Here is a 14,553-nt window from a genome sequence, read left to right on the forward strand (position 1 = left end):
TCTGATGCTTACTCCAGCTACTCTTTCCTGTCTCCTTGCACTCCCTTCTTAGAGGGTATCTTAGAATCAAAGGGAAATAGAATGTGCAACATTTTGGAATACTTGGTCAGCTCTTTGTCTCAACTGCTGTTAGGTAAGCCTGAAATGAAGCAAAGAGGTTCAATACTGGAACGTAAATTTCAATGTATTTAGATGTAAATGTCAGTAAATTTCCAAACAGTTGGTTTTGCTTATGAGATAATCTCTCTCTCTTTCTCACTAGTTACTGGCACCTTTTCCTCACTTCAAGGCATGTCTACAGTTGATTGGAAGAATCCTCTTTCTATACTGCTCTTACTTCCATTTTTGTCTTTCTTCCACACAGATGATTACTTGATCACATCTGAGAACAACATAAGAAAGTGAAAGTGGGAGACCAAACTCAAATAAGGGTTAATAAGCCAGTATTCTGATCTAGATGAGCTTATAGTCAATGGGAAATAACTCAGATAATTTTCAGTATAATATGGTATATGCTGGGAGGTCATGTGTCATTCCTGTGATTCCGATGGAATGATTATTGGAAAGAGAGATTCTGTTCCTACAAAAAGAGAGAAGAGATGCTGTGTAAACAAACATGACTGATGTGCCCCCACGTGACATGCTTTGCATTTGCTTAGAAAATTTTCAATTCAGTATTGTAATCACATGTTGAATAGAAATATATTCTATTTGACATTACATTGCCTTTAATCAGCAATGGGGAAATTAGTACATGTATTTCGTCAGAAAAATTCTTACAAATATGTGGTCTATTAGGTAAAATAATAACAGCTCAGTAGTTACAAATTGGGCATTGCTGCTTTATTTAGATAATGTAGTAGGAATTTTTCCCATTGCAGTGAGTTTAATTGTTCTCTCCAGCACAATTTTCTGATTATAGAGAGAATTTATATTCACATTTAATTCCTCAGTCTAATGGACAGAGTGAGCCCCGACTTCACTGTACTCTGACCTTGGTTTTATTTGCGATAGCCATTTCCACCACATACTGGATGATCTTTGCAGTAAAGTGTTTCTCCATTTGGTGCTTTGATAATTAAAAATATAGCGAATACAAAAACTTCAAAGTAGTTTATTATTGAAAAGATTTCAAAGCAGGTAGTAGAGAAAGCATCTTATTCTGTCTTGCCAGAATCTGATATTAATGGAACTTTCTTCTTGCTGTTTTGCAGTTGATTGCTTATGCGTCAACTGCAGATGGATATTCAGCAGATCTGCCTCTCCCACTACCCATCAGAGTAGAAGATGAAAATGACAACCACCCTGTTTTCACAGAAGCAATTTATAATTTTGAAGTTTCAGAAAGTAGTAGACTTGGTAAGTCTGCTTTTAAGAATAAAAAGAATCATTTTAAACATGTGTGTGTACATTTTAAAAGACATTGAGCTTTTTACACTCAAGGCCAGATCAGCCTGAGATAACGCTGAACTAGTATCTACTTACCAGAAAACACTTAATCCCATCACTTTCAATTAATATGTGCCTTATCCAGATAGTACAGAAGTTTTTGTCGTTGTCAATATGATACTAATTAACTGTAAAGGCAGCTAACAGTTATTCAAGCTTTGTATGATACTTAGTTTATATATTTTATTTCATTTCCTCATTATGTGAGTTTTTCATTATTCTCAACTCCAAGAGAGGACATGCAGGGTGGAATGAACAATAAAACTAAAATTGGTATGGTTTTTTTGGGGGAGGGGGGCTTTTATTTAGGAAGGTGTTAAATGGTTTCCACTGAGGGTACAATTTTTTTTTATGTTCCTATTCATATTCTCTTCTTTTAAAACTACTACCTCACTACTTCCAATTTAGAATGAATACCAGAATAACTTCAGAGAAACTTACATCAAATGTTCTCCATTCTAAACACTTGCTCTTACCTGTGGAAAACTGAAGTATTTTAGTTTACCTGGCCCTTAAAATGTGGCACTTATGATGGCTTCTGAGACTTGTAATGTGGAGAATAACTACTCACAATAAAGTTTAAAGGAGGAGGATTCAGTCATAAAGGATGACTTTGCCAATTTGCTTTTTAAAGTTTTCAGTAGTTGCTTAGATCTTCACTGCAATATTATATCTGCTTTTTCCCTCCATGTTTTCCTTTGTTAACCTGATGTCATAGATGTTAACTTCTATGGTACAGTTTTAAAATTTTTAAAAAATTATTGGTTTGGAGTTTAGGAAACCTAGTTTTGTTTCTTTTTAAATAAATTTTATTGTGTATACACTATTGTGTATAGTGAAGGTTTACAACATGATGTTATGGAATACACACAGATAATAAAATGGCCACTATAGCATAGAAAACATAGTTTTTGATGTAGGGTCTGTTACTAACTCACTGTGGAAACTCATGGAAGTCCCTCTGAAGTTTCTTACATGTAAAAGGAGCTCATTACATTAGATGACCTATAATGTTTTTAGCCTCACAATTCTATGACTTTACATTGACATTATATTGCCTTTAATTAATTAGCAATGGGGTATGCTTTCCCTTTTTCCAAAAGGGGTAATTGGTTTCAGGCTTTCTTGAGGATTCTGTTCTCTTCCATAGTAACAGAGAAAAATAAAGGACAAACACTTTGATGCGCAGCTTAACCCAAGGTACTTTAAGTACATTTTATCAGTAGGTTCAGATCAGTTGAGGCTGTGATACTAAACTGGTTTATTAGAATAAATCAAATCAGGAAGTAGCAAAAAGATTATAGAAAGGAGAGGCTGGACTACTAAAGGTCGATCGATCATCTATATTATTACTGCATACCCCTAATCAGTCTTGATTTAGCTATCAATCAAAAGTCCAATTTTTAAAAAATCTGATTATTAAGGACACATGGTTTATTCCTCCAGCTAGGTTTGTTATTGAAATATGTGCAGATATGTATTCAAATTATTTTTGACTGCCATTTAACTAATTTCTTTAGTAATTTATGATCAAATGTGTTAAACTGTGAGCAAAACAAAAGTATACCTTCATTTTCAGCATCAGAGTGTTTTGTGTGATAAATTTGAAGTTATCTTCATCAGTCCTATCTAAAGATGAAATAATACTCTGGTAATAAATACATTTTAAATTAGGTTTCCACCATCATTGTTAGCATTTTAAGAATTTTGAAAGCATATTTAGCAATTCTGAAGATTAAAGGCTCTTTTATTTTTTAATGTGTAGGTACTACAGTGGGGGTGGTTTGTGCCACAGACAGAGATGAACCGGACACAATGCACACGCGCCTGAAATACAGCATTTTGCAGCAGACACCAAGATCGCCTGGGCTGTTTTCTGTGCATCCCAGCACAGGTGTAATCACCACAGTCTCTCATTATTTGGACAGAGAGGTAGCTCATACACTCTGTAGAATTTCATTTCGCTGAGGATTAAGCTTCCCTCCCCCATTTATTATAACTTGCTATCCTGTAGATTAATAGTTTAATCTTATTTTAGACATAAGACAGTAAGAATTCCTAACATTTTTTCTGTTTTTTAAAAATATTATTTCTATTTCCTTATGTTAGAGTAGCCATAAGGACTAGAAATGCAGATCAATTGGCATTTAGAAGGGATGGGAAAAGGAAAAATTTCATTATAAATTTTTTTTTCTTATGTGTGGCTAGTTGGTTCCAATTCAGCAAAGGTCTCAATTTTCTTGAAGGACAATCAGTTTTGCTTGTTCTATGAGTGTAGATCATGCCCTGATTTCTACTTTAATTATTTTAGATATATATATATTTTTAGTGGGAAAAGGATTAGTTGAAATAAAATTGACAGATTATTAAAAATATGTAACACTTTTTTGGATGATAGTAATAGCATATTGTCATGTATCTAGCACTTTATATATTGAACTTCTTAATGCATACTTTTATTTGCCCTTTAGAATATTTTTGTTTGACTAGATAGGTTTTATATCCAATCTATAAAGGAAAAATGTGACAGAAACCTTGATTGACTTGCTCAAGTCAAATTATTGCACTGAATCTTATCTTTAGTTTTTATTGTTCTATTTTGTCAGCAATCATGCGTTATTGACTAAGGCAGATGAATCAATTTTATATGCACAAAATAGCTTTATTGGACTAGTTCAATGTTTCCCACTACAACTAGAATACCTTATACAGAAGAGTCAATATCACTGGAAAATATAAGGAAGAAATCAATGGGATTTGATGACAAAGAAACAGGGAGGGATGGTGGGAATCCCTGAGAAGTAGTACAAACGTTTTAATTATCGTTCTTTTTATTTTCTATGGGGCTGGAGCATTTTATGTTATAGATAAAATACATAAGGATAATAATAAGTGGGAAAGTTTTAAGGAGAAAATCCAAATGTGCTTTTGTGTCTGTGGAGTATGTAGAGATGATGTGGTAATCAAGTGAATAATCGAAACTTTGCAAGTTAACAGATTTTAATCATCACATTTTTAAAATGAAGTTTAGAAAAATTAAATTTAGGGGCCTACAACTTGTAAGATACAGTTTTAGGATTAAACCCAGGTCTGCTACTTTCCTGATGAAGAAAAAATCTACCAGGATTTTGTGGGCAATAACCATGGAGCGTTGAGGGGAACAACATGAGAAGTAAAAATCATGGGAGATTAAAAAAATGAATTTAGAGGAAGATAAACAGAATATCAGGGATTCTTAAAGCATATGGGAAGAGCATTTTAAGTTGGGAATATTGGTTTACTTTCTCTGTTTGTATTTTTTTTTTTTTTGAGAGGGGGTCTCGCTCTGTTGCCCAGGCTGAAGTGCAATGGCACAATCATGGTGTACTGCAACCTCTACCTCCTGGGCTCAAACAATCCTCCCACCTCAGCCTCCTGTGTAGCTGGGATTACAGGACGCACATGGTCCTGTAAAAAAAAAAAAAAAAGGCTTATTTTTTTATTGTTTGTGGAGACAGGGTTTTGCCATGTGGCCCACGCTGGTCTAGACTCTTGTGCTCAAGCAATAAGCCTGCCTCAGCCTCCCAAAGTGTTGGAAATTACAGGCGTGAGCCATGGCCAGAATATTGATTTTCAGTATGGAAGGGAGTTCAAGTAAAATAAAGACTGAGGGAAGAGACAGAAGGAAACAAAAAATGAAGAAAAATAAAAGAATAAAAACGTGACTAAAGAATAGTAAGATAAAAGAAGAAAGCCACAAAGATGATTGTACCACAAATTAATGACTTCAATTCACTATCACCACACCATCTGCAAAATTTCATTGCCAAATCTAACAGCAACCTTAAGTCCCTGTCTGTTGCTGACACTTGTTAACACTCTCTCTTCCCTTAGATTTCTGGTCTTCCTCCTGCTTCTGTGATCTTTCCTTTTTAGTGGCCTTTGCATAGTCTTCTTATTCCCTTCATGGTAGGAATGCTGTAGGTCCTTATATCCTAGGCTCTTCTCATCTGCAACCTCTCCTGAATTGAATAATCTGATTCCTGCCATAATTTCAATCATCATCTACATACTGATGACTTCTGGATAGACATTTCCGGCCATGATCTCTTTGGTACATATGAGGCCATATATCCAGGTGTCTTTTGGACTTTACTCCTTAGATTTCCTTTTGGCACATAAGATTCAACATACGCAAAACAAAACTCAGTATTTCTACCCCTTTGCCAACCTCAGTAGTGTTTACTTCCTCTGAGAATTGTTCTCCTGAATTTCCTGTATTGTTTGGGGGTGCCCCTGCCTTCCTATCTCTCCAAATGGGACACCTGAAAATCATTCTCCATCCCTTCTTTCTCTCTTGATTTGTATATAGAATTTACTGTTAAGTCCTACTCCATTTTAACTCCCAAGTAACTTTCCTGCCATCATTTCTCTTTGTCCTCATTGCTACTGCCTCAGATTTGGGACACCTGCCCTATTTATTTATTTGTTTGTTGTTTAGAGAAGAGATCTTGCTCTGTCGCTCAGGCTTTAGTGCTGTGGTGTGATCATAACTCACTGTTACCTCAAACTTCCACTCAAGGGTCCATCCACTTCAGCCTCTCAAGTAGCTTGGGAGTACAGACACATCACTGTGCCCAGCTAAACTTTTATTTTTTTGTAGAGATGAGCTATATTGCCCAGGCCTGAGTCAAACTCGTGGCCTCAAGCGATCCTTCTACGTTGGCCTCCCAAAGTGCTGGGATTACAGGCGTGAGCCACTGTGCTGGCCCAAGCCATCTGTTTTAGATGATTGCTGCAGGCGAGTTTTAACTAATTGCTTAGATTTTTCAGCTTACTCCAAATTATGCCAAAACTTCCTTAAGAATATATTTTTTAAACACTCAAATGTTCTGGCCGGGCGTGGTGTCTCATGTCTGTAATCCCAGCACTTTGGGAGGCCAACGCGGGTGAATCATGAGGTCAAGAGTTTGAGACCAGCCTGGCCAACATGGTGAAACCCCGACTCTACAAAAATACAAAAAAATTAGCCGGGCGTTGTGGTGGGCACCTGTAATCCTAGATACTAGGGAGGCTGAGGCAGGAGAATCATTTGAACTCAGGAGGCGGAGGTTGCAGTGAGCCGAGATCACGCCACTGTACTCCAGCCTGGGTGACAGTGTGAGACTGTCTCAAAACAAAACAAAACTAAACTAAACCAAACTAAAATGTTCTTATTTTGTGTTACCCCTACGACTTCCAAAAACCTTTTAGCTATTACCTGTTACTTAAAGCATAAGTACTATTTCTGAGTACGGGTCTTTGTAATTTATTTTTTATTTTTATTTATTTATTTTTTATTTATTTATTTATTTATTTATTTATTTATTTATTTATTTTTTTTTTTTGAGACGGAGTCTCGCTCTGTCGCCCAGGCTGGAGTGCAGTGGCCGGATCTCTGCTCACTGCAAGCTCCGCCTCCCAGGTTTACGCCATTCTCCTGCCTCAGCCTCCCGAGTAACTGGGACTACAGGCGCCCGCCCCCTCGCCCGGCTAGTTTTTTGTATTTTTTAGTAGAGATGGGGTTTCACCGTGTTAGCCAGGATGGTCTCGATCTCCTGACCTCGTGATCCGCCCGTCTCGGCCTCCCAAAGTGCTGAGATTACAGGCTTGAGCCACTGCGCCCGGCCATGGGTTTTTGTAATTTAATCTCTGCCTGCCTCTTCAGTTTTATCCTTGTCTACCACATTACTAGAGTCTGTGCAAATATGGAAAGCACAGACACACACAGATGTGTGTGCATGTGAGTGAGTGAGTGCAATTGAGGTTTCACTCATAAATCTAACAAACATTTTACAAGACTAGTTAAATATTTGCTTTGTTTTCAGGTTGTAGACAAGTACTCATTGATAATGAAAGTACAAGATATGGATGGCCAGTTTTTTGGATTGATAGGCACATCAACTTGTATCGTAACAGTAACAGATTCAAATGATAATGCACCCACTTTCAGACAAAATGCTGTAAGTGTATAATATCAAAATCTGCCTCTGTCTTGTCTGCTGTCATTTTTTATTTAAACTGAATTAATAAACTTAATACTTCATAAAGTATCATACTTTGAAGTATATATATTTTATGAATAAAATTAAAGTTTAAACAAATGATATGTAAATTTATTTTATTTATTCATATTAGTGCTCCTATTATCTCCCTTCTGTTAAAGGGCAGTAACATCAGTCTTCATTTGTAATGAAACTTCTTTTATTTACAAGATAACCCTTAATGAAACAATAGTGTTTGTGATTCATAATTTTAAAATAATCTATATAAAATTATAATGGAAAGTATTTTTGGAATAGAAGAAACTTTTTCTTTTTGTAAAAGTTGTCTATAAAGTAAAATTAGTAAAATTTCAATTTTCAATGACTTTTTTCTGTTTCAGTATGAGGCATTTGTAGAGGAAAATGCATTCAATGTGGAAATCTTACGAATACCTGTAGAAGATAAGGATTTAATTAATACTGCCAATTGGAGAGTCAATTTTACCATTTTAAAGGGAAACGAAAATGGACATTTCAAAATCAGCACAGACAAAGAAACTAATGAAGGTGTTCTTTGTGTTGTAAAGGTACAGTAATGTGTAATTGACAACTTAGCAAATTAACAGATTTTTGTTAACTAATAATTTAATCAACTAGTTTCAGATCATAGACTCTGCAAGTTGGAAGAGAATTTAAAATCTATTTAAACCACTATTCCAATCTCATGCCTGTCTGTCTTCTGTAATTTTATTGCCAATTGCCAGTCACCTAGCTTTTGCTTGAACATTCTCATTTATAAGGATCTCCATAGCTCCATTGGCCACTTATTCCACATTTGAAATGCTTTGGTTCTCAGAAGTTCTTACTTCTACTGTGCCCAGGTTATTTTTCTTATAACTCATGTATTTGGTTCTGATTCTTCCTCTAATGCTATTCAGAACAGGTATAATTCTTTTGAAAAGGCTGCTATGTTCATTTGAGACTTACCTTCTGTAAGATAAATATTCTCAGTTTCTTAATTCTTACATGATGTGACATACAAGCCCATATTCTTCTCGTTTTCTCTATAATATATGCCTGGTTGTATTTGATCCTTTTAAAGGTGATATTCACAATGAAATTTAGTGTTATCTCAGACAGCAATGAACAAACTTATTTTTTGTTCAATATGTTGTATATTTGGTTGTGCTGGTACATTCTAGGGTCCAGGGTAGGAAGAGGGTAGGAAGGGATCTATTTGAAAAGGATTATTGGTTTTATACTTCCTGCCTAGAGCAAAACAAAAAATTAATATTGTCCTGTGGACAAGAATAGGGGTCATTCATTGAGTGAAAGAGGCTTATCTGCCAAAAATAGTATAGTGGCGTCTTTGATACATAAACACCTCTATTTGCAGTTATTCCTCCATAAAAATTTCCAAGGGTCATATACTGAGACTTGGCAAGTTCTGTCCAGATGTGAAGAGTCAAATATTGACTCTTGACATCAAACCTCCCTATTTCATTTTTCTATGATATGATCTGCTCAAATTGAATACTAAAAACCAAGTACTTAAAAAAAACCACTATGCTTTACAGTTGACAGTAATAGGAAAGGAAATAAGAAAATACCGCTTACTGCTTTTGTTTTTTATTAGTCTAAATCAATCTAGTCTTTATTTGAGCTCTCCAGAAAGCAGAATGCAAGACAAAGACCTGAACATGGGTAGATATTTATGGAGTGGGTCCCAGGAAGCCAATGTTGAAATGGGGAAACAAGACAAGAAAGGAGGAAAAGCCAATCCAGTCTGTGTTATTGAGCTCGTCATCTTTGGTGTTCATCCATTCTAGAAACCATGTAGAACTTGCCTCATAATTATCCCCTCAAAGATGGATACCTGGGGCATTTACCCCTCACATCCCTTCTCAGTACCCAGACCCCACTGGTTGAAGGTGGGTTTCCCCCAGGGATCCTTAAATTCACCACACTTCTGGATTGGGCTGTGCCTGCTGTCTGCTGAAGGAGTCCTCTGGTTTTAGGGGGATCCTGAATCTGAAGAGCCAAATCTTTCAGTGCTTGAGATGTAAATCTGTCAGCACTCATGGGAACTGGCTGAGGGGCTGTGGTGTATAATTGTTCTGAAAAGGGCTACTGTGTATCTCATACAGTTTTCAAGGCTGAACACTTAGGTAGTACAGGCATTTGTTTCGAATTGATGTGATTGCAACAGATGTTTTGTTAAGTGTTCTCCTGGACACCCTTCTCCCCTCTTCCTCCTGATGCAGGCGAATCCCAAAATTGGGCCTCAGCCCATCCCTGGCTTCACCCAGAAAAGAATTTAAGAGCAAGACAGCAGAGTAAAGTGAAAGCAAAGCAAGCTTATTAGAGCAACAGACAAAGGAAAATGGTGACTCCACAGACAGAGCTGGGCTACTCCCTAGGCAGAGTAGCAATTGTGGATTGCTGACTAGCTCTATTTATAGCTACTCCTTAATCATATGCTAAATAAGGGGTGGGTTGTTAATGAATTTTCTAGAAAACGGGCAGGAGTTCCTGGAACTGAAGGTTTCTTCCCTTTTAGATCATATAAGGTAACTTCTGGACATTACCATGGCATCTGTAAACCTTCATGGCACTGGCGGGAATGTCTTTTAGCATGCTAATGCATTATTATGAGCATATAATGAGCATTGAGCCAACTAGAGGTCTCGTTCATCATCTTCTTGGTTTAACTGACTGTGGCTGGTTTCTTGACTGCATACTGTTTTGATGAGATTCTGTTTTAATCAGCAGGGTCATGACTGGTGCTCAGAAAACAAGTCCTGCTGATCACCTACCTCACCCCCACCAAGCCTGGGTGTCTCCTGTAAATAAGTCAAAGGAATAGTTTAAGATTTGGGAAGGGTGGATGATGCTAACTACACTAGCTTCTGTCAGAGACCCAAGCTGACCTTTTGGTATGCTGTCTATCTGTTCCTTGGTCAGAAGGCAGCTCCTCCAGTCTCTCTCAAGGCTGTTACTCAAGAGCCATATGGAGAAACTCTATTATTATCATTATTATTTAATATCAGTGGTTTTGTCTTGCTTAGAGGAGATAAAATTTAAATACCATTAGGAATTAAATTTCTGTTTGTAAGTTTTTTTGACCAATACAACATGAGCTCTAGTAAATTTTTTCAAAAGAATATACTCTAATTTTTAAAAAGGCCTAATCAATGAGTATATGTACTCAATGGTCTTTTGTATGTTTTTTTGTCCAAGGAGTTCTGACCATAGAGGTATTAAGAAAATATTTCCAAAGATGATTGGAAATTATAACCTATATCATGAAATATTTCTCATTCCATGTGACTGATACGCATTTGTTTCATTTCTGGGTAGCACTCCAGGATTCTCCAGAATGGGGAGTAGTTAGATAAATAATACTTTGTTTTTGGTTCAGATTAACCTAATTTCACATCTGGAGAATATCAAAAATTTCCCTAATACATTTATATACGTTTGCTTCCACTATTTTAAAACATAAGATAGTTGCCCTTATATTTGATATTACATTTTAATTTCTGCATCAAGGAAATACTTTTAATATTTTTAGAATTTTAAAAGAAGTTACCATGAATCAAGTTCCTTTTATGTCACAGAAAATGCTAGACACTTTACATAAGTTGTACGTGGTTTTCACATCCCCTATATGACAAAGTGTTATTATCCCTATTTTACATTGACTAAAAAAAAAAAGCAAACCCCAAAAACACAACAACCACCTAAGGCTGATGAAGGTAAATAACTTCCTCAAAGTCAAGCATATATTAACTGTCCACCCTGGAGTACAAACCTGGTCTGTTTTGTTCCTAAATTAATTATCTTTCCATTACCGTGTGCCATGCCTCATTAAGCCCACATGGCAGTTTGTATTCAGTCTGTCACAGAATCTATTATATCTGCAGCCCCTTATCATGAAATCCAATTATGTTCTCAGATTCATACTTCATATTAAATGCAAATTAACAATAATGGCTAACATTTGTTATTTACTAAATGCCAGACACTATGCCAAGTGCTTAACCTGTAGTATCTCATTTAGTTGTTTTAAATGTCAATAGATTATTTATTACATTTATTCAATAATAAAAATAATAATTTTAAATTTTTCAGTAAGCAGTTCATTAGTTCAAAGTTCAAAAGAACAAAAATTCTAAGTTCAAAAGAAACAAAAAGCATGGTGTAAAACGTCTCACTTTTACTTGGTCTGTCAGCCACTCAGCTCTCCTTGGAAGAATTAATACATGCCACCTGTTTCCTGTATATTATTCAAAAGATATTATCTATACACACAAACATGTTTAGGTAATCTTATCATGTTTCTTTTTTAAAAATAAATACATTTTACTTCAATTAGCATATCTCTTGAGTTCATTACATATACATTGGTAATATTTCATGATATGGTATGGACATATCATATTTTTTTAAGCAGTTCCATATCTATGGACATTTAGACCACAGCCATGGATATTCTGTATTCCTTATTCTGTGCTCTTCTTCATTCAACAACCTTTCTCTCAAGTCATTACACATTGGTATGTAAATAGCTTTGCTATTTTTTATAGTTATCTATTTTAGACATTACAGTAAAATATCCATCATATGAATGTAAATTATTATTTAACTAGTTCATTATAAATGGAAATTTAGACCATATCAATTGAAATTCTAATTTATTTTCATTATTTCAAAATATACTACAATGAATATACAACAATTTAAATGCAGGATAATTATCTAGAAATGGGATGGCTTAGTCAAGGACATGGCTATTTTTTCTGTGGTGGATTTATGCCTGATTGTCCTCCCGAGAGGTGGTGCATGTTGACATGCTCACCAGAAGTGTACACACATGCCTGTTGTAAAATAATTGCCAATTATATTTTCAAGTTTTGATATTTATCAGTCAAATAGCAAAAAAAAAAAAAAGAAAACGGTGTTTCAGTGTAGCTGAGCATTCCTTTTATATGAAGACACCATTGAATATATTTCATATCTTCAAGCTCACTAGTCCTGTCTTTTAGCCACTTTCTATGTTTTGCTCTTCTCATCTATTAACTATTCATTGATAAGAGTTTTATGGTAGGAAATATTTTTGCAAATATTTTTACCCATTTTTATTGTTGTGTAAGTTTGCTTGTGTTGGTTTTTGACCTCTAGGATTTGTTTTGTTGGCAGGGTTTGCTTGTTCAAGGTCACGATTTATCAGAGGCTTCTATGGTTATGAGATTTGTGTCGTTATGATGGTATTGACATTATGAAAGTATTTTATCTGAAATTCTTCTAATTTATTGTTGTTTAATTATCCATCCAGTTAAATTTTTGATCTGTATGAAATTTATCCTAGAACAAATGTGATATGAATTCAATTTTAGTTTTTCCATCTGTTCCAACACAATTCATGTTTTGACATATTTTCATTGTCATAAAATAAGATACATGTATATTTGAGTTTGTTCTTGACTTTCTCTTTTGTACCATTAATTCATTGTTTATTAATTAGCATCTATATGCTGCTGTATTATTGCTAGCTATTTAAGAATATCAAATATATAATATGCATTTTAGTATTTGCAGTGTTCCATGCCATTCTTACCTAGTGATCTTCCTTTGTGGATTTTGTTCTTATGAATAGCTTGCTTGTTTGTTCTTCCATGTGAACTTTCAGATCGGCTCCCAAGTTTAAAAATATTCCTTTTGATGTTTTTACAATTATATTAATTTCGTAGAAAGAGTTGGGGAGAATTAGCATTTTTCTCATAAGTCATACCCAAGATCATAATTTCATTTTTTCAGCTGTTGTGTCTAATATCTGTCTAGGATTTACATCCATATCCACAAAAATGATTTATCCATAGTTTTTCCTTTTGTATAATTGCTATTAAGTTTTTACTATCAAGTATTTGCTTGCTTCATAAAAATAATTTATTTTCCTTATTTTTTTTCCACGCTCTGAAACAGTGTCCCACAAAACCCCCCAAAAACATTGAATTAAAAGATTTATTCATCCTTCCAAAACAAGCCCATGTGGTTATTACTCTCATTCTTCTCATTTGCAGATGAGTAGACTGAATCAAAGAGAAATAACATGCTGCAGCCCATACAGCTAGGATAGGTGATTTGTACCCCACAATCAGGTGTTGAATGTCCAAACTATCTAGGAGAGATAACTCTGTTCGTACATCCAAGATACAAATCCAGATCTGTCTGATGCAGAGCTCTTACTCATAATTCCCGGGCTATTCTCCTTCTGGCTTGGTATCCTTGCTTCCCTTATGTCGCCTCTTTTCCATACCTGAGTTACTTAGCTTGATAAAGCCATAACTTCATTTGCACAAGAGGATCTTCTCTTTTTGGAACCTTAATTCATTTCTACTTTTGGGTGTTTCCTTTTTAAATTATATCCTTCTTCTGACATTACTAGCTCCTTTGCTAATCGTACCTTCTCTTTTCCTTTGAGTCATTCATATTATTTGCTAACATTTTGATTAATAAAAATTTGCTTTTGCCATGTTATGTTATCCTTTTCATATTTTATCCAAACCCTTAGAAAAGCTGAATTATCACAGGGCTCCTTTGATAGCCATGCTAGTCTTTGAAAGTATCTTATTCCTTTCCTTGGGAAAGAGTTGTGATTGTGTGGTTAAATCATGTCTTTAAGTACTTTTTTTTTTGGAGATGGAATCTCACTCTGTCTCCCAGGCTGGAATGCAGTAGTGTGATCTTGGCTCACTGCAACCTCTGAATCCCCACCTCCCAGGTTCAAGCAATTCTCCTGTCTCAGCCTCCCTAGCAGCTGGGACTACAGGCACACACCTCCATGCCCGGCTAATTTTTTGTATTTTAGTAGAGATGGGGTTTCACCACGTTGTCCAGGCTGGTCTTGAACTCCTGAGCTCCGGCAATCCGCTCACCTTGGCCTCCCAAAGTGCTAGGATTACAGGCGTGAGCCACCGCGCCTGGCATCTTTAAGTACTTTTTAATCTCAGTGAGTCACCTTTTATTTGAAAATCAAACCCTATATAATCAGGGTGTTCAAAACCCATCTTTCTGTCATGTAGGCTATGTACCTAATGAT

General features: G+C 35.6%; 1 protein-coding gene across 2 annotated transcripts in view; it reads left to right on the forward strand.

Moving 5' to 3' along the window:
• DSC3 (desmocollin 3) overlaps window positions 1–14,553 on the forward strand; it is a 52,704-nt gene that overhangs the window by 16,784 nt on the left and 21,367 nt on the right. For both annotated transcript variants that reach the window (XM_007974378.3, XM_073006410.1), the window contains exons 6-9: window positions 1,215–1,359; window positions 3,215–3,381; window positions 7,296–7,430; window positions 7,853–8,038. In XM_007974378.3, the coding sequence (XP_007972569.3) occupies window positions 1,215–1,359; window positions 3,215–3,381; window positions 7,296–7,430; window positions 7,853–8,038 (633 nt within the window). The remainder of the gene's footprint in view (window positions 1–1,214; window positions 1,360–3,214; window positions 3,382–7,295; window positions 7,431–7,852; window positions 8,039–14,553) is intronic.

Source organism: Chlorocebus sabaeus, chromosome 18, assembly GCF_047675955.1.
Source record: "Chlorocebus sabaeus isolate Y175 chromosome 18, mChlSab1.0.hap1, whole genome shotgun sequence".
In the NCBI taxonomy this organism is placed as follows: Eukaryota; Metazoa; Chordata; class Mammalia; order Primates; family Cercopithecidae; genus Chlorocebus; species Chlorocebus sabaeus.